The following is a 23,976-nucleotide window of genomic DNA, read 5'->3' on the forward strand; positions in this document are numbered from 1 at the left end:
CTACAATTTTTTACAATGAATGAATTACTCAATCTTATTTCTTTGATAATTCATACAATAGTATATGCTTTTAGAGAAACAAATTCTATTGGTACTTTTTATCCCTAAACTACTAAATAGGGGTTTCTTATTAATTGTGGTCAGTGATTTTATCTATGCAGAAAAATCCAGAAATAGAAGGAACATGTCTTTAAATTAATGTTACAAGGGCGGTATAGGGTCACCAACTGCCAAAAACATTACTGCCAACACAGCATTGCATGTGTGCTGACAAATGCCCTAATCCTTTAGGAAAACAAGCAGACCATTCTTCATGAGACCCACTGGCACTGCTGAAAATTATGCCAGTAACAGGTCTATGAGCAAAAAATGCATTGTTTTTGTTTTGCACTTCCAGCTATTTTTTACTGCCACAAGCAGACACTGAACACGCTTGCACATGTTGTTATATTAAATTAGTTGTGCCTGAAGTTGTGATTATTATTATTAAACAGGATTTATATAGCGCCAACATATTATGCAGCGCTGTATATTAAATAGTGGTTGCAAATGACAGACATATACAGACAAAGACACGGGAGGAGAAGAGGACCCTGCCCCAAAGAGCTTACAATCTAGGAGAGGGGAGTAACACACAATAGGAAGGGGATATGGAATGGTGGGTAAGTAGTGAGGGTTTAAGAGAAAGAAGAAGATTGAAAGGCAAGTTTATTAGTGCCCTTAAAGAAGCAGAATGTAGGAGCAAGTCAAATAGGACGAGGAAGACCATTCCAGAGAGTTGGGGCAGCTCTAGAGAAGTCTTGTATCTGTGCGTGTGATGAGGTTATAAGTGAGGAAGTCATTAGTAGGTCATTGGAGGAGTGAAGAGAGCAGCTAGGGGAGTATTTTTCTACCAGGTCAGAAAGGTAAGTGGGACAGGAACTGTGGAGGGATTTGAAGGCAAAGCACAGGAGCTTGAATTTGATCAAATAATCCAGAAAACCAACATTATGTGTTGTCTTTGCCCCCTCCCCCCCAACCATAATATATTGGGACAATGGTTAAAAAGCCACCACGCATTGCCTTTAAATTGAAATAGCATTATATCACCAGAATAAACAGTGCATTGAGTTATTCTTTAGGAATTCCTTTTGGATTTTATAACACAGTTTCCAACCAGTAAAGACAGACAGTGGTATAATACGTAATATACAGAATTAACAAGGCACATAGCAGACTGTCTAGGTGTGACATATAACATACTGCCAGCAGCAGTAGCAGGGATAATTTTGAAAAGTGCTTTCATTCATAAATAAAGAATGTCATACATAATGAAGCAGGCTCAGAGCAAGCTCTTTCTTCTACCTATACAGATGATGCTATACAGTCGGAATAAAGGTCATCATGAACGCAACTAAACAGATCTATAAGTACATAGGAGCGCTCCTCTCTTTCAAGTGCCTGCAGGAAGGAAGGGTGGGATTTCAATAAAACCTGATGCTCAGGGAACAGGAAGGGAGGGAAGTCTAGTGAGCAAGCTGGTGGCTCAACCCATAAATTTATTGGAAGCAAACCTAATGGAGAGATGAATCCAGACTCTATGCTGGAAGGGAGGGTCTTTTCTATAAATATGTCCGTGTAGTGAATGAGCACGTTCTTCCATCATAAATGAATTACTTACAGCCTAGGTCTAAGCAACGGAAAAAAAAAAGCTAGTCTTTTATTTATGTACCATCACATACTATTTATGTAGCTAGCTTGTGAATATCTGTCTTGAGAATATAAATGTAATGTTTGAGACAAATTGGTTTGCAGGTGCATAAACTATTACTGAACATCATGTATATTTATTTCAATTTAACCACATGGACCAGAATGGTAAACCTAAATAATCTAGAAAATATATTCTAGTAAAACTAAAATTGAGTTAAACACTTACATGAGGCCTAATTTATAGTTGCCTCTGAAGACCATCCCATGGTTTTAAAATCAGCCCAACTAAACTTTTAACTTAAAATTAGCTAAATAAATAGAAAGTTGGTGTTTTAGAAAGCAATTAAAGCCTACAGAAAGCCTGTCTATAACTAGCATGGGATAAGGAAAAGGACTCTTCCTCTCTACGTGGAGGCAATGGTCCCTCTGTAAAGGTTCAACTCCCTCATCACCACCACTGAGCCAGATCAATAACTTTGAAATCGGCGAAATTCACTCTCCCTAATATTTAAACAACTCAAGTCCTGAATCACCTTCCGTCAGACCTCTGCAGAGAGACAACTGATTCCACTTAGACTGTGGCATACAGACAGAAAACATTGGGCAATATGTACCCCAAAACCTGTCCCCTCTAAAATACAGCAACAGTTAATACCCACAATAGAGTGTTCAGGTACTTGATTAGGTCCCATTGTACTTGATCTGAACTAAACAAAGATATGTAATAAGCAAAAGGCTGAATGAAAAAGAATTCTGAAAAATTAGATTTTTAAGCACTGTAACAGTTGATACAGGTTCCACCAAAATTTCATTCAAGATTTCAATTTAAAGATCCAAAATGCTTTAGGCTGGAGTAACCAGTGACACAAGTAAGTCTTCAAACAAACTGAGCTGTAAATTCTTATGTGGTAAAAGAAAATACTTAATCTCCCTGATGGACTGACCGAAGTCCACCAAGGGTCAGGACAGCTGTGCAAGATTGTGTGGGTCAGTGCCTCACCATTGCCCACCAGTCCATGGCCAGTCAGCCCCCCAGGGAAATATGAGGTCCTTCTCTTATCATCCTACACAAGTTTACAAGAAAGGGATGGATGATCGTGTTACTGATTACACCAGCACTATAAGGAATGACATACCTATAGTACCTGAAGTTCACATGCAATGTTAGAACTCATTGCAGCATTTCTTATGTGAACATTCAAGTGTTTTGGACAATGGAGAGGATTTACAAAAATAAATCCAGATGCCATTGTCTGTCCATGGGTGTACTCATTTTGCTTCTCCAACTAAATTCCAGGTTGATGACACTCTTATTCCTGTAAATTTGTGCACATTGTTTTGTTCTTACTTTCCCAGATGAAAGTGCATTGTCACAATAGATGTGGAGATTGCACTCTGCATATTTTATTCCCTACACATTGTGAACACATTTGGTTTTATTCTAAAAAGTGCAGCCTTTTTCTGCTTTTAAATCCAGATAAACTAGAAAAAGATGCAGTGACCTTATTTGGGGACAAAGTAACAGTGTCGCACATTCAATTCCCAACGCTGTCACATAGAGGTCTCATATACTCGTTTTTATTCAATAGCTCTGCCCATGAGGGTTCAATTCACACTACACACATTGCAGTGCAGTGTAATACAGGACATATAGTATGCGATATGCAAGAACATCAGACATTGCATATGTTGGGTTTTCTCACTATTGTGTTGCACTGCAGTGCGTTTTTGTAACGCAGACATTTCTTTCCGCTTTTGCATGCTGCACTATTCACTGATTTGAACTGTCAGTGTTATGAGCAGCAGTGCAGGTGATATAACACACAGCAATCACTAAGCTCCAAAAGTGCATGGAAGCAGCATGGAAGAATATAATATAAACAAGCACTGGTACATGCTTGGAGGGTAGGCTACATGTCTGAGCGGGCAAAATGATGGCATCTCAACTTTTACGGGTAAAATGAAGAATTGTATACCATTTTAGTAAGTTATTACTAAGAATTTGCAGCTTTCAATTAATGTAAACTCTGCTAATGCTTTTTCATATATTAGGTTTTAAAATCTTGTCAACTCCCTGCTATCAATCACTTTGCACATTGACCTGGAGACCATAGAAGTTACTTAATTGCAGCATTTTCTCAACCAGAATAAAAGATCCTGGTAGATGAGCCACAAGCAGCTTCTCGGTATGAACAGCTAGCTCGCAAATAAAGTGATGGGCTGCTGCTCTAATGTCACCACTTCACTCTTTTTTAGAGAACATACAACAGAACAAGCACTATTGAGATACATCAAACCTCAACTGAGAGATATATGCACAATGCCATTGCTGACCCTCTGGAAATAATGCTGGTTGACTGGTAGTTTAGATTATGAGAGCCACTAAAATGTAAAAACACAAGAAGACTCCTGATCCGCATACTAATTATAAGCCAGTGACTTTAATATTTAGACCACTAAACCATCATGGGTTAAGAATTGACATTCTGCCTGTATGTGTTCTACAGATAGGAGACTGCAAGAATGGCCTAAAGAGCTCCCAGGGAAGCTGCTTTATTTTACATATGTACTGTGTACTATTATTATTAATAATAAACAGGATTTATATAGCGCCAACATATTACGCAGCACTGTAATTAAATAGGGGTTACAAATGAAAGACGAATACAAACAGTGAGGACCCTGCCCCGAAGACCTTACAATCTAGGAGGTGGGGGAATTAACAAACAATAGGTGTATGCGGAGTGAAAATATTGTACAACATTTTTGAAGAGTACAGTGACACATGCACTTTATAGACCTGTGAAGTTTAGATCAAACTTCTTATGATATGGATATTATATATAATCCTATTTTGTCACTACTAATAAATTATTAAAGTAATATTAGCACCTACAGTGTGATTTACATAAGAGCCCTGAGTTTGTATTTTCCCTACTGTATATTGGGGTTGTTGGCATTGGAGGTATTATTATTATTAATATTAAACAGGATTTATATAGCACCAACATATTACACAGCGCTGTACATTTAATAGGGGTTGAAAATGACAAACAAATACAGACAGTGACACTGGAGGAGAAGACCCTGCACCGAAGAGCTTACAATCTAGTAAGGGGGGGAATTAACACACAAAAGGACGTTTGATTAAGTTTAGTAATACTTTTATCTGGATTTATTTTGGAATGCAAATGCTTTGTGATGAACTTTAGGACTCCTCTATCATTACCATCCATTATGAAGATTCATTTGTTTCCAAGTATTAAGGTGGGACACGTGTAATCAAAGTGATATTTTGTAAGGTTGGTCATAGCTTCTTTTTTGTGGTGTACAGTAGAACATGCAAAGACGGTCCATTACATCACTCTGCACACTTATCCATCTCTGTTATAGTGATCCTTCTGTTGGGGGTGGGTAGACCTGGAACATTCAGGAGTATTCCATCCAGCAGTCAATCCACCACACCAGGGATCCGTGAAGTGCTAAATTTAGGCATCACAGCCCATCCTCAAAACTACTATGGGCTATAATTTAAATATAGTATTTGCCGCTCATTGGCTACAATGCAAAAATTGGGAAACCAGTAGAATAAGGTTAATACATGTTGCAAAAATGGAAAAAAGAAAACATATAATGTGAATATTATCAAAAAAGGACAAAAAAAAGAAAGAAAAACACAGACCGGGGATATTTTTTTTTCCAAGCTTGAGAAAATAAATATTCAGAAACCATAAGTAAAAGAAGCTCTTGTACATGTACCTAAAGTGAATTCCTTCATTCAATGTCCACTGGATACATACTATACTTTTGTACACTGATTTTATGAAGCCATGATTGAGTGAGGGCTGGGTGGGTTACATGAAATCAGGCTGCTAAAAATAATCCCTGACAGGGAGGAAGATACAAAATATCCCGCTGCAGGGGGCAAAGGGCATTAGGTGGGAAGCAATCCATGTGGATTGCTGTGAAAGTATTTCCTTTTTCCATTCACTCTTAACAAAACATAATTTAGAACTTTCCCTTCCACCAGAATATACTATTAATTCATCTAATTGGGAGCAGATGTTTATTACAGTTTGTAAAACAAATCCTGACTACCGACATTCTCCATGTCTTTTCAGTGTCACTGACAAATAGAAAAAAAAACTTTTGCTGCATTTACTGCACACTACTGACTCACCAGAAATGATCTAGGTTACTTGGTTGTATCAGTGTCCTCTATGCAATGTGGCTATAGGCTTGCAATGACGTTAACATTTAAAAAGACAATGGGCCTGATTTAATAAAGCACTTCAAGGCTGGAGAAGATACACTTTTATTAGTGAAGCAGCAAAACTGGAATGAATCTGGTCCAGGATTCCAAACATTTTCTAGCAAATGACTTTGAAGACATCCATTTCAGGATTGCTGGATCACCCAGATTCACTGAAGAAAGTGTATCCTTTCAAGCTTTGGAGAAGCTTTAACAAATCAGGCCCGATGTGTCTGGTTTTGCTGAAAAGTCTCAGGCACACTTCTGAGTTTGAAGATAACTTTCATGTATAGTTTCTATAACATGCCTAACTTGGTTATGAGTCTGGCGTAAGGGTTAATTCCCTCGATAGCCCATGTGTTAGCCATGCGTTATATTCCAAACAGCCACCTACCATTCTGTCTGTTGTGTATGGCCCACATTTATTAAATTGAAGGGAGGCCTGAACAGAATTGGACAGAAATGCATGCAGTAGGGCATTGTAGGAACATAATTCATGCACTACATCCCATATTGTGAGCATATCGGACATTAGTTTCTTGCAATGGCTGATGATCCTGTGGAGTGGGCATTGCACCATACGCAGGGCGACTGAGCTCTTAGCACTTCCACTAAAGTGTGACATAGGGAGGACTATATAATATTTATTCTCACCCTTGTACATTGGACATACTAGGCAAACTAGCAAGCATGGTATACAGCAGGTGGTAAATATTGTAATTTTACTGTATTCTGTCACCTGTCAATTCCAAGATAAAGAATACACTTTTCTTATGCTGCAATTCAGCCATAGTGCCCAAGTGGACAACTGCACCGTCCAAAGCCTTCAGATATAGGCAGGAACAACACTTGTGTCTACTATATAGCAAACAGCTGATTTGCCCAACATACGACAATACCAGTCCATTTAAAATAAAGTACACACAGCAAATTCTAATGAGAGGTAAGTTACTTTTTTTCTCCTGTATAATATGTATATAGTACCAAACATAAATATACATATTTACAACATAAATTTATATTTATAAATATTGATCTTAGGTATCATTGTTTTAACCTTTGTAGTACTGCTGCACAATTTGTAAACTTTCTGCTATGATTTTCCAAAAAAAAAAAAAAAAACTGAACAGTCACATAACCTCACCATGTCCATTAAGTATAGGCATACTGGAAAGGTCTCAGCTAAATGAATGAGTGACTGGGTTACAGTGGGAACTGTGTGGGAGGAATCTATTTCTAGGACTCGCACTCTGAAATATCCAGTAGTTTTGGCAGTTTCTGTTCTGGAAGCCCTTGTGACTAAACATGGACACTACTTGTCCCTTCAAATTATGACTCGCATAACATTAAATTTAAATAAATCAATCAAAATGTATATTCTGTTTTTGATTTCTTTACATAATAAAGGAAACATGTCATGGTTGAAAACATTAACTGTATTTGTCATTTTTATAGCTCTTTTCTGACAATGCCAATTGCCTGGCTGTCACGTCCACCCTATAGACTGAATGTAGACTGGAGTTGTACATCCACAAAACCCCTCTAACTGCTGGATATAGACCATGGATAGAATCACTCGAAACATGAAGCCATATTCCTGTAAATACTGTGAAGTGCAGATGTACTGTTCTCATTAAACCACAGAAGATTTTGGGGATCTTTGAAGATAAACATTCTAAATTGCATGAACGAATATCTGGGGATGGCCAGAGGCACCGTTAAGTATGAAAATATTCATTTAAAGTTTCTGGAAGACAAAAGGGTTGACTGTTATTTGTCCCTCCCCTCAGGCACGTGGTCTTGGCGTCAGTTTTGCCCTTTCATTTACCCCCCATATTCAGAACATTTCCAGGTCCTGCCACTTTCATCTGCGCAACATCTTCAAAATCCGCCCCTACCTGTCCCCAGAGACCACCAAACTCCTTGTACACGCCCTTATCATCTCTCGTCTGGACTACTGTAACATCCTCCTCTCTGGTATTCCACTAACCTGACTCTTTCCTCTACAATCTATTATGAATGCTGCAGCCAGACTCATCCATCCTTCCAACCACTCCTCATCTGTTGTGTCTCTTTGTATTTCTCTTAGAATCAAATTCAAGCTCCTGTGCTTTGCCTTCAAAACCCTCCACAGTTCTTGTCCCACTTACATTTCTGGCCTGAAAGAAAAAAACACCCCTAGCCGCTCTCTTCGCTCCTCCAATGACCTACTAATGATTTCCTCACTCATAACCTTATTAGACGCACGGCTCCAAGACTTTTCTAGAGCTGCCCCAACTCCCTGGATTGGTCTTCCTCATCCTATTCGACTTGCTCTTACTTTCAGCTTATTTAAAAGAGAATTAAAAACCCATTATTTCAAACTTGCGAACCCATTTTCTTCTGTCTTCTAAAACCCTCTCTACTTCCCACCGCTCCATAACCCCCTCCTATTGTGTGATTCTTCCCCCAGCTCCTAGATTGTAAGCTCTTTGGGGCAGGCTCCTCTCCTCCTCCTGTGTCACTGTCTGTATCTGTCTGTCATTTGCAACCCCTATTTAATGTATAGTGCTGCATAATTTCCTCATGGGCTTAGGAAGGAGTTTTTACCCTGTTGGAGCTAATTGAACCAAGCTTTTTAAGGGTGTTTTGGCTTCCTCTGGATCCACTCTGTCTATAGGTTTTATCCGAGATATGTTTATTTCCTTAGTAATTAAACGTGATGGACTGTCTTTTTTTTAACTAACTGACTATGTAAGTATACCAGAAGAGCTAATGCGTTTTGTATCTATATTGTTAACCTTGTCAGTCAAATCCTATTCAACAGCAGAACAAAGACTGAAGTCAGTGTGAACACCTGTAAAACAATAATACGTTAGCTGTCTAATATTACCCTCTACCTAAACTTATTACAGAACAGGCCAGAGCTAGTCCTTCTGTCTACAGCTGCCAAATGACTTCATTACATAAGTGATAAGATCCCCAAATCACAGAAAGGTTTCTGGAAGTGAACAAAATGCTGGCAGGCTCTCCTAAACTAACAAGAATGTGTAAGAAGAGCACATCATCCTTTATTAAACAGAGGCATTATTATATTTGGCTCACAGAGTCTGCTTACTTTATAGCGTATCTTAAAAGTCACCAGACTATAAACATGCAAGATTCTGGAACAGCACTGAGGCAACACACTCTATGGATTACAGAACAAATCTCTTCATTGACTATAGCCCAGCTTGTAACAAAAGGGGTGCCAAAATGTGATGCTTCTGTGCATATGGCTGCAGACTATAATATATTGTATTAGGGAAGGAAAATGTGCAAGTAATTTACATTACCTCTGCTGTGCCCTATTCCAGTGATGCAAACTATTACAGTTTTAGATGATTGCCTTTACATTTTTATGTACTAGAGATATGTGGATCAAACACCAGAGGGAGCTCTCACTGATGCATTGCAATTAGACAGCTTTATGTTTAAAACCTGCTGAGATAAGCTGTCAGCTGATTGGTTACTGTCTTTTCTTATAAAATATGTTAGTAGATGCAGATTTGTAATGTGAATAGAAGCAGTTCTCAGTACTGCAAAGCAGAAAGCTGAACCAGTAAGATTGGGAGAGATCATTATAAATTATACCTATACCTTTTATTATTATTAAATCCCTTTTTTATGGATACCTAAAATAGGCCCTTTAAAAGGTCATCAGTCTCATAATATTTGGTTAGTAATTTGTGTCAACCTATCCTACTGGGGAGATCTTCACTCATTTCCTGTTTGGCTTTAGATACACTTTACTATATACAACAGATCAGTGTTTCTTTTCTTTTTTTTTTAAATACCTGTTAGTCTTCAGAGAACCCCCTTTTTAATCACTACATCTACAACTCACAGTTTATTAATTTGGTGGTAGGCAGTAAGAATGCAGGAATGCCCCTTACATTATTGGGAAGAATGTCACCCTTACAGATAGCCAAAAAGATCATTGGCATCAGACTGGCCAGAGAGGCACAAACTGCTCATTGCTCCAGGAACCCCTAGGAACCTCTGAAGGAACCCTAGGGTTCCAAATAAACCAGGTTGAGAATCACTGAGGTGGACAATTTTGTAAATCCTGCTGTTTTCAGGGTTTCTATATCACAATCAATTAACGAAAAAAGACCATTCTACTAATAAGGGTAAGGTAAATTTTAGTGGCCTTTTTATCGATAAGAGACAGGTTCTCCTAAGAGCTTATTCTTCACTCCCTTCTCACAATACTTTTGTCGTTGGCCGATCCACTGATATGTCAGAGCACTAGGTCTGAAAACTATGTAAGCTCTGTATCAGTCTACTATTGAGTTATCAGAGCCTATGTAAGGTAAAACACTTTATCCCTTCCCCTCCATGACAAATGGCAGCTCAGACTTGAGAAATGTATTCTGAGAATAACAGGAGGTGGTCATCTAATCGCCAGCCCCTGAAAGCCCCAGGTATTTCAAACACTTCCAACAAACAGAGCAGCTAAAAGCACAGGCAAAGTCTTTGTGAGTGGGTTGGGCTTTTAAGAGAATGTGATGTGTTCTTCTTAAAGGAAACGGAAATCTTCTGAACACCTTAGCATAGAGAAGATCTTGTAATTAAAGCAACAGACACCACAAGCTCACATTTCAGGACCCGCAGGCATTTTTCTCATCTGTAAGGTGTAAGACGGATACAATAAAACCTGTCCCTCAAAAGTGACAACTGCCAAAAGGTATTGTCACAAAGCAAAACTTCAATACAAGAGAAATCTGATGGAGGTATCTATTTCCCAATGTATGTGTTTGGCTCCAGGATGATGGGTCACTGACCGATGACTGCCCCAGATCCTCCACAAGACACAAAGGAAAGTACAGCTTCCATCACATTCTTCTCAAATAAATGATTTGCTTTTTTGTGACAGATTCTCTTGAACCCAAAAAGTCAAAATTGTATCCAGGAAAACAGTGGCAGACGTAGTTAACAGTGGGCTCCTGTGCAGAAGTGACTTGGGGCCCCTCTGGGATGCCTTGTTGGCTGAGGAGAGTCCAGGGCCCTCGAGCAGAGGCAAATTTTGCACCTTTCTACTTACGCCCCTGCAGCCAAATCATTTCCCTGATGAAATTTCAGACATTATGGGGGAATGTTCAATGATGGGGTCATAAACCTAGCATTAGTAAGATGGCTGTCATCATCAATTTTCAGACGATTTACGTTTACTCCTACAATGACTAAAGTCCTATCTTTCCCACAATAATTGTAAACAAAATTTTTATATTATCTGTAAAACTTTAAGCCCCCTCGATCTTTGTGATATACATCCAGAATCCACTTCCAAGTCCCAATGAAGGCTCAATGGTGAACTATCACTAAGTCAATACTTCACAATCTGACAAGAGGTCTGACAAATGCTTCAACTAGAGAGGGGTGCCAACGTCCTTCAGCTTGGCACAAGTCCCAGACACCACTTCCTGTGACGAGGCAGACAATATTTATCCTTCTTCTGGCAAATGGCCCATAATTACGTCTCTGTTTCACAGAAGTGCCATAATGCAAAGACACTGACCAGCCTTCGGAGGGAAATACATTGCTCTGCTGCAAAACCTAATTTCATGTTATTGTACTTATTACAGCGATATCATTGCTCCAAAGTGATAATCAGGAGTCTTCTGGTGGGAGTGTTGGGATGCAACTTTACAAACAAGAGGCATTATCTTTTTCTTAGACATTTGGGTCAAATATTTACATCGATCATAGCCAAGGCCAAGCTGGCATTAAATTTTAGCAGAAGTAAAACAATTGTGGGTGGTTTCTAAGTGCCCAAAATATAGTTACCGGATCAATGGTGCCAACCCCTTGTTATGTAACATAAATGGTATATTTTAGTGGTTTAAAAGAACACATTTCCTGTCTTCAGATGACAACCCCAATGCAGTGTATCCATGGAGAAGCGATGTTGCCATCATAGGACAGGAAATGTGTAAGGATTACAGAATAACCCTTTATTTATCCCCAGCTCCATAAACAAAGTGGGGAGGTGTTCTTTCATTCACATTAGTAGGGCTGATAACACAGGATAAGATAAAGCTGCAGAAAGAATTTGGATTTTGTAAGCTCTTTGGGGCAGGGTCCTCTCCTCCTCCTGTATCACTGCCTATATTAGTCATTTGAAACCCCTATTTAATCTACAGCGCTGCGTAATATGTTGATGCTATATAAATACTTTTTAATTATAATAAGAATAATTTCAGACAGGATCCACAAGTATTTTCTTGCACTTACTGAACAAATATAACATAAAACCATCATTAGTATAGTTTACAGATCATATTGGAGTTTATCTTTTCAACCACAACCATCAATTTATTCTTGGGGTCTGGTTTATGAGGTTCACTAATTTGTATATTATCAGCTCTCCTGGCTTTAATACCAGAAACAACTCTGTAAGAGATTTAAAAAGCTCTGCTTCTGGAAATTATAGAAAGGACATTGTTGGATTTGAGTGAATTTCAGACTTACTTGATCAAACTGAGGGTCCTCTCCTCTTTGCAGAGATTTTGTTAAAGGTTTCTCCTGAAAAAAAAAAAAAAAAAATATTGAAAAACAATGTCACATAGACACATAGATGGTACATTACTCACAGGATTGAATAGTTCAGGTTGATCTATAGGCAATTATGGCAGCATGGCCCTCTCTGGAACCAAATACGACACTTCATTCTTCTCTCCCGGGGTCCACCTTAGTACCCACACCAGTGCTGCCCCCCAATACACTGACATGAGAAGCAGGATTTCTCATGTCAGTGTATTTTGGAAAAAAGGATTTTCCTTGCACAAGATTGGACGGTTGAAATCGGCAGAAATAGTCGATAGAAATAGTAGTGAGCTGGATTTACATAAACTCAACAATGGTCACCTATAAACACCTGTAACAATAGATAATAGGGGCTTTACATAGCTAATACACCAGGATAAGGATCGTTATTTAAAATACTGTGAGCTATCTATAGCTTAAGTCGATTTAAAAATTAGCCACATGGCAGTTATTAAAGCTCTGTATCCTTAAATTAAAACTTTAACAACTGAGCCTTATTTTAGGAAACCTAGAACAAATAGTGTTTCCTGGTAACATATTCTAATAGGACAAATTTTCAAAAATATTCATCTGTTTAGTAGCTTATATACAACGAACGATATCTAGCTATAATCTTAAAATCTTGTAAAAGATGAAAATGCAGAGCATAATTTAATTGTTTATGGGCAGGAAAACTGCCGATGGCAGTATAAGAAGAATGAGGAAATGGTGCAGATCTACAGTACACAGAGCTGCAATGCAGAAACACAAGGTAAACAAGAAACGTAAGCCAGAGAAAACAGTCCAGGTGAAATTCCAACCTCCTTTTCAAGGTCAGTTATGCTGGAGCTGGGCCAAAACCGGAGAAACCCACCAGCTGCTTGCAGCTACCTGCAGATAAGACAGACTTCTGTTCAGAACCATATAAAGGAGATCTCAAATTGGTTAAAAGAAAAAGAAATTGCTACACAATTTCTTTTGCAATTATTAGTAAAGTGCCTTATTTGGGGAAAGAAAAAAAATCCCATATAGGGGCATTCTGTGTATATTTATGTAATAGAGAAACAACACATGCATGTCATTTTCTGTTTATTTGATCAGCTTATTTCTGCTCTCAGCAGTTTTTCTCTCATTGCAATGTTGGGAATATTCATAAGTGAAATTCATGTGAACTTTATTACAAATGACAGCTGATAAAACTGCAATAGGAATAAAAAACAAAAATCTAACAATGAATCCAATTGACATTAAAGTTTAAAAAGACAATGGGCCTGACTTAATAAAGCTCTCCAAGGCTCGAAAGGATACATTTTCATCGGTGAAGCTGAGTGATCCAGCAAACCTGAAATTGATCTGGTCCAGGATTCCAAACATTTTCTAGCAAACAGCAAATGACTTTGAAGAAATCCATTCCAGGTTTGCTGGAATACCCAGCTTTACTGATGAAGGTGTATCCTTTCCCGCCTTGAAGAGCTTTAATAAATCAGGCCCAATGTCACTTTGCCCAAATACTTTACATTCCCCTCTTCATTGCACAAAGCTGGTGCAAAATACCAGGTGCTTTCTGGTACAGGGGAGCATCTAACAACCTGCCATGATATGGTATTCCAGGCCTAGCAGTCATTTGCTAGGTCCAAGCACTAGGCGTGACGTGACCCCCACCTCCTGGCTCATAAACAAAGTAGTCACATGAAGAATAAATACCTATACTTTTAGTACAGTTATACTTAAATCATGAACACATTCCCCAGGTCTTTTGGTGAACACACATTTGAAAAAGTAATAAAAATATACCAAAAATAATAAAGATCACCTTAAAAATTTTTCCTAGATGGAAATTTGTTGGCCACTCTCAAATGCCTTTATCCCAAATACAGACCAAACTATTAGTTTTATTTGATCATAAATATCCAGAAATGATAAAAAAAAGTATTTCCATCAATATTTTCTATCGGAAAGTGCAGCCAGGGTCATGTGCATTTTATCTTCGAACTACATCAAGCACAAGCACCCTTAGACGTACCCTTGCTTGCACCTCAAGATTTTTGCTGCTACAGGTTATTTCTCTAATCAGAGAAGACAATCCTCCCACCGACAACACCTTCATCTGCTTGGTTTTCCAGAAAAGAGATATCTGTCTGTGCTCAGGCAACACCTGCTGTCAGCATCTACTTTCTGGATGGATGTGTTGGCTCAGGAATGACACAACAATGTACTCCCTGAACCTGTGCAATTCTTGTCTGTACAGACAAAGGTCTGACTAAGAGGAGACTGAGGAAATGCTTGCTTTGGTCTGTAGCAGACTGATGACATCCTCTTAGCCTAGTAAAACCACTGGCCCGAAATGAAGTAACACTTATAGGTTTAGCTTTGTTGCTGTATATTGTACCAAAAGTTGATTGCCAGGACAATGAACTCCAACTTTACATAGGGAATCAACCTTTACTTTATCAGTAAAGAAATGCAGATATATTAAAAATTATTTTGTTAACTGCTGAACAATAACTATAGCCACTCCTGCAGGTACAAAAAAAAAACAGACCAGTGACTGGTAACTTTAAGCAGCACTTTCTCCATTGGTAGTTCAGTATAGATCCATTTTCTGGAATGATTCCCGCTGTACACTTAGCCACGCTGCTTGAGGAAATACCCCAGTAAATGAGGGGGTAAGGTGACACCTAGGATTAGAACTTCCTGGTGCCCTGAGCCGTACAAGGTGAGGTGAGTCGGGGACAAAGCTATTTTGGTAACTGTTAGGGAGGTAGAAATAGCACATTCAACTTGTCTCACACTGACAGCTCTATGTGATAAAACCACAAACGCTTTCATTTAAGCTCCAGGGCCAGCTTCTTGTGACCTTCCACAAAGCATTCAACCCTCTTGTGTCTAAAAACCACACTTTGATAGGAAGGACAACAAGCAATTCCACACAAAATTATTTTTTAAATCTATACATAGAGAACAAGTCAATACTGGAGAGATTTCTGAGTGTTTTCCATTATTTATTACAATAAGAATCAATGATCCCAAACAGCCAAATGCTGACAATTAGGAAGAGGAAAATCAACCAAGTAATTTCTTTTAAAAATATAATCATTTTTAATGTGTTTTATAGGGAGCTTTCTGAATAAAACCTTGGCCCTGGAGAACATTACTTGGAAATGATGTCTTGAAGTTCCCTAGAAGCATCCCATGTCAGCATGTACTCACAAAGCATGCAATAGAAAGAACTCTTCACAGAAGGGGGTGTATAACAGTGTGTCTTGGGATGGAAAAACGTAATCTACGGAGGCCCTATGACCCTGGAGTCAAACCTTTAACTCCACAATTAGTAAAACTCAAGCTCTATGCTAATTGAGCCTGATTTAATAAAGCGAGAGAATACACTTTCATCAGTGAAGCTGGGTGATCCAGCACACCTGAAATAGATTTCTTCAAAGTAATTGGCTAGCAAATGTTTTGAATCCTGGACCAGATCTTTTCCAGGTTTCACTGATAAAAGTATATCCTCTTCAGCCATGGAGAGCTTTAATAAATTAGGCCCCATCAGGGCTCAGCAGTCAGGCTTCTCCGGAGAGAACACTGCTTTTACACAGTGCACAAGTATCCACATCATGCTGGCAGGTGACAGGTTTTTATGCTTAGGATATGCTGCTTATTAAAAAGAAAAAAAACTCAATTGTGGTGCAATTAACGCCCATTACTATGTGCTGGATTAAGACAGTCAATTTAAACTCATCAGCCCTTTAATAAGACTTTCCTTCCATATAAAATGATCAGAATGAAAGAATATGGTACACAAGTTTGCAGTTATTTAGGACTTTCAACCAGTTGATCCAAAAATTGGTGGGACTGGTCTTGGTCGTACACAAAATTGGCAGTGAATTAGCTTGTGTTTATGGAGCTGAAGCCTAAATACAGTACATGCTCTCAGGGACCAAAATGTTATTTCAGGCCTCATATAAAACAAAAAGACCCTCCTGTCACTATAGCTATACCAACTTTACCAGAAAATTAGATCTTATTACAATAATGTTCAAAAGTGATCTAATCAGGATAGCAAGATTTATATTGTTGTTCTCTTTCTATCTTTACACACACACATATATATATATGTTGTTATATGTTATATATGTTAAGTAAAAGATGCCATGTTCCCCTAAGGACCAACAAGATCTATGGATCAGCTGCTGGGTACAGGGACGATGGAGCAAGTAGGCGGATGGAGGCAGCAGATCAGGAAGTTGTTAAGAGCCCATCCAAGTATAAATAGATCTAGAACAAATATAGACTGAGGCTGCTGGATAGGGCAGACAGAACAAGCTGACCATACCAAATAAAACCACAGCAAAGTGCTGACTAATGGCTTTTACTGATGGACAAAATAAAACCAGTCAATACAAGCCAGAATCCGTGTGCTTATTGCTTTGTACCTGTACTATTTGGTCAAGAAAAGCAACACAGTAGTTATCATTTTATGCTATAACACTGGCTTCCTTAAAGTGACACTGCCAATTGCCCCACGAATATTGACGTCTGTCTGTTACCTGATGTAGTAGAGGTTTTATACTGACCTCTCCAGTGGTCCATGGCTCCTACCCCCACTTAGGTTTTGCATGAAATCCTTTCCCTTATGAGGCTTCTGTAAGTTTTCAAAGCTGAGTATAAGTGGATGATGTATTAATGCTCCTTTTACTGCCAAAAAACATGACAAGCTAGACTTCATACATCAACAGTGCTTGAAAAGAAAGCCTGTATTTCCAGTAATAATCCATCAGATTCCATATTTATAATGCACATTGGAAACAAAAAGGAAAAATCTGTCTGCTGTTGCCAAAGCAGCCATATTCGCTTTACAGAAAACATTAATCCCTAAAGCCCACTGCTTAATAATAAAAAAAAAATCTTTCAAACAAAACAAACAATTACACTGCACGTGTTCAGTTTTTAAATGTCCATTGGCTATTGCCTTGTCTAAGCTCCGTGTTGGATGATATTGGGCTTGCATAGGACTAATGATATCACGCCCTTTGTTATATGACCATGATGATTGGCTGAACACTGCATAGGAGGAGGTCACTTGGTTCCACCATACCCAAAATCATCATATATTTTACAGTAGATGTGACACTTGGATAAGAGATGAGGAAACGGTATAAAGGTCCTGAAAAATGCTGAATATAAGTTAGTCAGGGATGAGGTTAGAAATATATTCTGTCACTTCAGCCTTAACACTGTTTACAGAAAATAAACAAGAACAATGAAAATTAGAAAATTATAATGTCTGTAGCACTTACCAGTGGCTCTGCCATTATGATACGAATCTTGCGTTCTGCTTGTGTAGTAAAGTTTGCAAATAAACTCTTCAGTATGTACTCCCCGGGTTTGCTCTCCGGGTCTATGCTGATGGGCAGCATGGTTGGTGGCCGTTTTTCTCTTTGCGTGCTGGATACTGGCTGCACTTGTGGTTTGATGTATCCGTTGCCCACTGGAGAAGCTGGAAACACAAAATAAAAACATATTTATTTCTGAACTTGTTTTTTCTGCATGTCCAAAACAAGCCTTTTAATATTCAAAGACACTTATTTACACTAAAAGTACATTTTCAGCACAGGCTTCCAAGAAATATAAACAGTATATCAGGTTTTGCCGGCTTCGTCCAAATTAGGTTAGCCAAGCCAAACCAAGATGGTCATCAGCAGCCCCCAAATTTCCTCCAGCAACAACAATGTTCTCCGTAGCCCCTTTTTAGCCGGGCGCACTGTCGGGCACTTTTCAGTAACCACCTGGCTGTTTTTGAGTGGTTTTTACAAAGTTGAGTCACAATACAGGGGTCACCAAGTGCCTACAGCTTCTTCCCACCCACCTTAAAAAAAATGTCTGGGGAGAACACAAAAACAATACCAAAAATATAAATGTGCCAAAATTATACATGTTAAGGCCTCATGGTAAACTGTCTAAACCTAAAATCTAACAGAACAAAATGTAAAAAGATGGCTACACTAGTCACAATCTGATACTGCAACTTCCTTATGAGGGCCAGAATATCTGTTAGATTTACAAATGTGAGGGGCTGCCAAATCTATTCAATTTGTATAGAACAAGCCAGGTTTGTCCATTATAGGCAGCCCATGTACTATATGGAGTGAGTGTAGAACAAAGATTTGCCTTAAGTTATGTGATGCAAGGACCTCCCTGGCTTGTGACAGACTGAATGGGAATTTATAGGTTTTGAATATAATTCAGAATAGAGACTTGGGGAGGTTTTCAGACTGCATACTGTATGAACACTTTAATAGAGATAATACAGTCTGCTTTGTCGCCCAGCTGTCAAATGAGCAGCACGGTGTTTGTTGCCAGAGATACCCAACAATCACGGCTTCCTTTATCGGAGCCGGGACTAAATGAACTCCTGTGCAGGCATCATCCCAGGCCGGCCAATCAAGAAATCAAAAGAACAGGGGAAAAGAAGAGAGTGTTCTCCCCAGCCCATTTTAGCTGGGCGTACCACCTGGTACTTTTCAGCAGCCACCTGGCTATTTTTTGGTGGTTACCAAAGAGTTGGGTTACAATACAAGGTGCTTCCACCCACCTACAATTTCTCCCCACCCAGCCTATAAAAATTTGGCACTGGAATGGGGACAGGTGACTAACAACTAGGTTTAGTTCAACTTTATATTTACAACCAGTATATATAAAGGCCTTCCTAACATTCTACTACATTAATATGCAGTCAAAGAGGCTCTAGTTTTTTTTTAAAAAAAATACTTTAAAGAAAGTGTGAACAAGTGGACAAGAAGGTAAAAAGCTAAGTAACCGCACAGAAAAAAATTAAGGAAAGAACTTGACATTTGGACTAAAACGACCACATTGTTGTGTCTAATATTCACAATGTAATTAATGATGTGGAAGCAGCACATTTCCCTGTACAATTAATACTTATATTACAACAAACTATGTATACAACACACCAATCACTTGGAGAGAAAAGAACAAACTGAGCCCTTGTACGTGGAAGCAGATGGCTATTGAATGTGCTGTATGAAGACTGGATTAGTTATATATCCAGGTTTACATATCAGCCTGACTTCTGCTAAATAAACTGCACACAAGAACTGCCTGGGAAATGGAAACATGCTACTGAAACAGTCTTTTATATTTCATCCTACTTGTTTAAAGAAGTTTCCATAAACACATTATACTAACAGTTGAAAGGATTGCGCCATTCACAGTACATGAGTTGAAAGAGATCCATCTTCCTGGAAGAGCCAGAAAGAATTTGGTTAAATGGGGTGTAAACATAAACACTGTTCAATATAAAGGAGTAAGTCAGTATTTACAGGTATAGTTCAGGAACCTGTCAAAATAGAAGATGGTTATTATCAGGCAGTTATCGGGAAAGCAGGAACACAAAGGACGTTTTGTCTGGTAATATACCCTATAAATAGGTAGCTGCTATAGGATTTTTGTAGCATGAGCGCTCATATACATGATTACATTGATCATATCCTAGCACTCCCTAGGAGGGTACACAGTGGTATAAACGCTTGGTAACAGAATAATATGCTGCATGTTTCTAAGACAATATAAATTATTCTAGGTTCCGGGAGAACCAAATAGGAATAAGCGTTTGTAACAATTTGAATCTGCACATGGGGTGCAAATTGTGGCAAGTATAAAATGTAGGAATGGAGAGGTCATTTCCTTTACCAAAGGTTTCTTCTATAGCTGCACACTCTATTGGACAAAGCTTCAGTAATCATAACAGAAACAAGGCTTGCCCACCCCTATTCCATGTTGGTGCTTTGCTACAAGCTCTATAACTACCTGGAAATGCCAAAACTCAGATTTGTCTGTGACAGGAAAGCTTAGTCACAGTCCTTAGGTCACAATGTAAATGTAGCATTACCTCCTGGGGATAGGTGCAGGTTGTTATTCACTTATATTCTTAGATGACTGAGCAGACATGTTAACTCAATATCAAGCTTTAAGTCTCCCAAGACAAACTCTCCAGTCTGCTACTTAACTTCAATGCCTGTAAACGACTGGCTGGAGAAGAATTAGGCTTTGCTCAAACTGGTGGTAGGATTAGTGGTTCATGGTCAGCTCCAAACCCTATGCTCGTCAACCAACATGTGTCCCATGGATGAGTGGCATGTGAGTGATAGTAAACCACCCCCTACTGCCCCCATTTATTTGATAAAAATAACTGCAGATGCAAGGTTTCTTTATCATAATCTCCCCCCATCAAACAATATTATTGTGGTCCAAAGAACAAAAAATGATGGTGGTCGTGCATGGGGAGAGGGGTAGAACTGAAAATCAAAGACAATTACAGTAAGACCTGGAAACAATTATATGTCTCCAGGATAAAAACTTTGGAGATACCCTCTCCCTGTCTAATGTCAAGGAAATAATAAATCGTTCAAGGTTAAATTTTTGTAAACTATCACGTCTATTCCTCTAGGATAAGGCAAGAAGCGGACAGTATCATCTCAGTGCATCTCATCTATACAACAACTGACAGTTTGATCACTGAACCTCCCCTCTAATGTCTATGGGCAGCTTAAAGCAGAAGAAAAACTCTAGACAAGAGTAGCTCTATAAACTGCCAAAATAAATAAATCTAGATTGTTTTATCTGACAAAAAGATCTCTAATTCAGTCAGTCTCGTCATCCAGAAATCCTGCCAAATTACTTGACCTCTATTCCAACAGGAGAAGAATCACACAGCCCAATCAAAAACATAATTAATGATATTTTCAAATAACAGACTAAAGGTCTCAGATGTTTGCCAACTCTCTGCTCTTTTTTCCGGTCATTCACCAACAGCAACTAAGGATAATATAAAAATTCTTTTATTTTCATTTTCACCCAAAATTAATTTTTCATTTATGTCTCCGTTTCAGATTTTCTGGTATAAAAAACCCAAGAGGAATTCTTATCCATTTCCAATGGGGTCTGAAATAGAAACACACACTAAACAGGATAATTTCTATTCCTAGACTGTAAACTTTTCAGGGCAGGATCCTCTCCTCCTCCTATGTCACTGTCTGTATGTGTCTGTCATTTATGACCCCTATCTAATGTACATTGCTGCGTTATATAAATCCTGTTTAATAATAATAGGACACGGTGTGATACAATCAGAAATCCACAGCATCCAATCAATTGTAAGAAGTAATTTTATACTCCAACAGGCAAACATTCAGGCTGTTACACTGAAAGGTGGAGTGCAATTTTAGGAGGTAAGAACTATTTGAACCATGTTTAATTTAAGCTGGGTATGTCACTTTTCTTTATTTCATTTCAAGCAGAAATAAGAAGAAAGCAAATACCAGTGCTCTCCTTCCGTAGATGACATTCCATAGCTAAGATTCTCAGGCCAAGGGCCAGATCCAGCTTAATGTTCTATGGAAGCAACAGACTGTGCCTTTCAAAAAGAGATGGTTGTGTCTGACATGGTGTGCAGTGCCAGCTGTGTAAAACTGTAATCCAGAGTAAAAAAAAAAAATAAAAAAAAAAACTATTAGAAGCAGACAGTTTGGACACCAATGTGTCTTTTATACCACCTCAGGGGTCCAGAAACCTAATACAGTACAGTATGTATTGTTGACTAGCTCCTAGGGCAAGGTAGCCCTTCTGGTTCCTATCATCAACTTTGAAGCACATAGGGCTAAAAAGGAATTATGATTCTTCAAAAACAAAAAACTAAAAGTTGCAGCAATTTCTAAAATACATTAACCAATAGTAACCAATCAGAAGTCATTGCCAGAAGAATGTTAATGTGAAATCTGATGCTATGGTTTACTGCATCTGGTGATTGCTATGGTTTACTGCATCGTGCATTTCATCTTGTTCTGCTTTACTGAAAAAGCAGACAGCCTGCCTGTCTGCAAACAACATGCATATCACCTGGATCCACTGCATCTTCTTAAAGCGTACCTTAACTCAAAAATTTTACACAACCCTTTTGTTTAAAGTAAAACTTTTGTTTGTTAATGTTGTTTTTTTTTTTTAAGTGCAACACGCTTTTTTAAAAAAAAAAACAAGGGTGGCACACCACCTTCTTAATTTTCAATCGCCTAGGTGATCAAGAATTATTGAGAGCGCAGAGCCTCCCGGGATACCTACATCACACACATCCCAGGAGGCTCTTGGGTGCTCCTTCTGCGCATGCCTGGGCATCTCGCGCATGCCCAGAAGAAGCCCTGTTATCAAAAGGGAAAAAAAATTGCAGATCTCACGCATGACCAGTGAGATCGGCAAGTTTTTCCCCAGTCTGTGTCTGGTGTCTGACACCTGGGCAGTGCGAGATCAAGTGACGTAGGAAGAAGAACACGAAAAAAGGAGAAAAGATAGCAGGGTCTGGTGCTCCCTCTGTCCCGGGCCGAAGACGGATATTGAGTCGATGCAGGACCAGATGGAAGAAACCTCCCGATGGATAAACTGATCTGCAGGATTGAAGGTAAGTGTGATTTTATTGTTTTGGGTTAGTTTTGGGTTTACTTCCGCTTTAAGCATTCTTCTCTGTACAAAAAAAATGCTAGATTATTTTCAGACTTTCCGACCTTGTGCCTCAAAATCTCTCCAGTGATTCTAATGACTTAGGAGTGCTCATGATCGCTCATGCTATTTTCTACATGAAAAAAACAAAAGCAAGCAATGCTTTGATCAGATCCTCCTGAAACAACCATAGATACAGGTTCTGGATCATCTCACATTTCCTAGCTGTTCAATTCCAAGAAATCTAGATTTAGGGGCAAAGCAATGGGAAGTTCTTTGTTCAGACAGTTACATGGACATCAGATGGAAAACAACAAAAACAATTACAAAGACAGCACCGTGTGGTACAATGTAATTCCTGCACAAGTACCAGGCATGCTGATCATAGAGAAAGCATAAAATACATAGGGCTCCTAGCATTGCAAAGTAACTTGAGATAGAAGCAGTCCAGTTGTAGCATGTATACAAAAACCTGTGGAGAAATATGTAAGCAGCAATATCTGTGCTACTCTTAGGAATTATATTTGCTTAACTGTCATGTTAATGCCGGCTTTAACACTTTCATAATTCTGAGCTTACTCGAACTTTTTTGCTGCATAGGCAGAATCAGCCAGGCATCCGGCATTTTCGGAAAGGTCAATATTGACAGGCTATGCATGTTAAACATTGGTAAATATTTGTCTCTAATCTCCTTCATACAGATATGAAGACCCACTTGTGCACAGCAGTCTTCTGACAAGTTTCAGTCTCTCTAAAGTAATCTATTCCAGGGCAATTACAAAGAAGCCACTCAATAATTATGCGGTAAGAAGAGCATGGAACCTTATAACTTTTTTATCAAGAGTAGCTCAAGCCCTGTGGAAGTAACATACAAAAAAAAAAAAAAAAAAGATGTGGAATATATATATTTTTTCCATTCTTTTGGATTTAAGAACCATGAACTTTGAAATATGCAACCATTAGGTAACAAAACTATACCA

General features: G+C 38.6%; 1 protein-coding gene across 8 annotated transcripts in view; it reads right to left on the reverse strand.

The window, feature by feature from the left end:
- FRY (FRY microtubule binding protein) overlaps positions 1-23,976 on the reverse strand; it is a 209,062-nt gene that overhangs the window by 100,661 nt on the left and 84,425 nt on the right. For all 8 annotated transcript variants that reach the window (XM_072404363.1, XM_072404338.1, XM_072404345.1 and 5 more), the window contains exons 2-3: positions 17,788-17,987; positions 12,437-12,490 (exon numbers count right to left, since the gene is read on the reverse strand). In XM_072404363.1, coding sequence (XP_072260464.1) covers positions 12,437-12,490; positions 17,788-17,987 — 254 coding nt within the window. The remainder of the gene's footprint in view (positions 1-12,436; positions 12,491-17,787; positions 17,988-23,976) is intronic.

The sequence above is a fragment of the Pyxicephalus adspersus genome, chromosome 1, assembly GCF_032062135.1.
Source record: "Pyxicephalus adspersus chromosome 1, UCB_Pads_2.0, whole genome shotgun sequence".
In the NCBI taxonomy this organism is placed as follows: domain Eukaryota; kingdom Metazoa; phylum Chordata; class Amphibia; order Anura; family Pyxicephalidae; genus Pyxicephalus; species Pyxicephalus adspersus.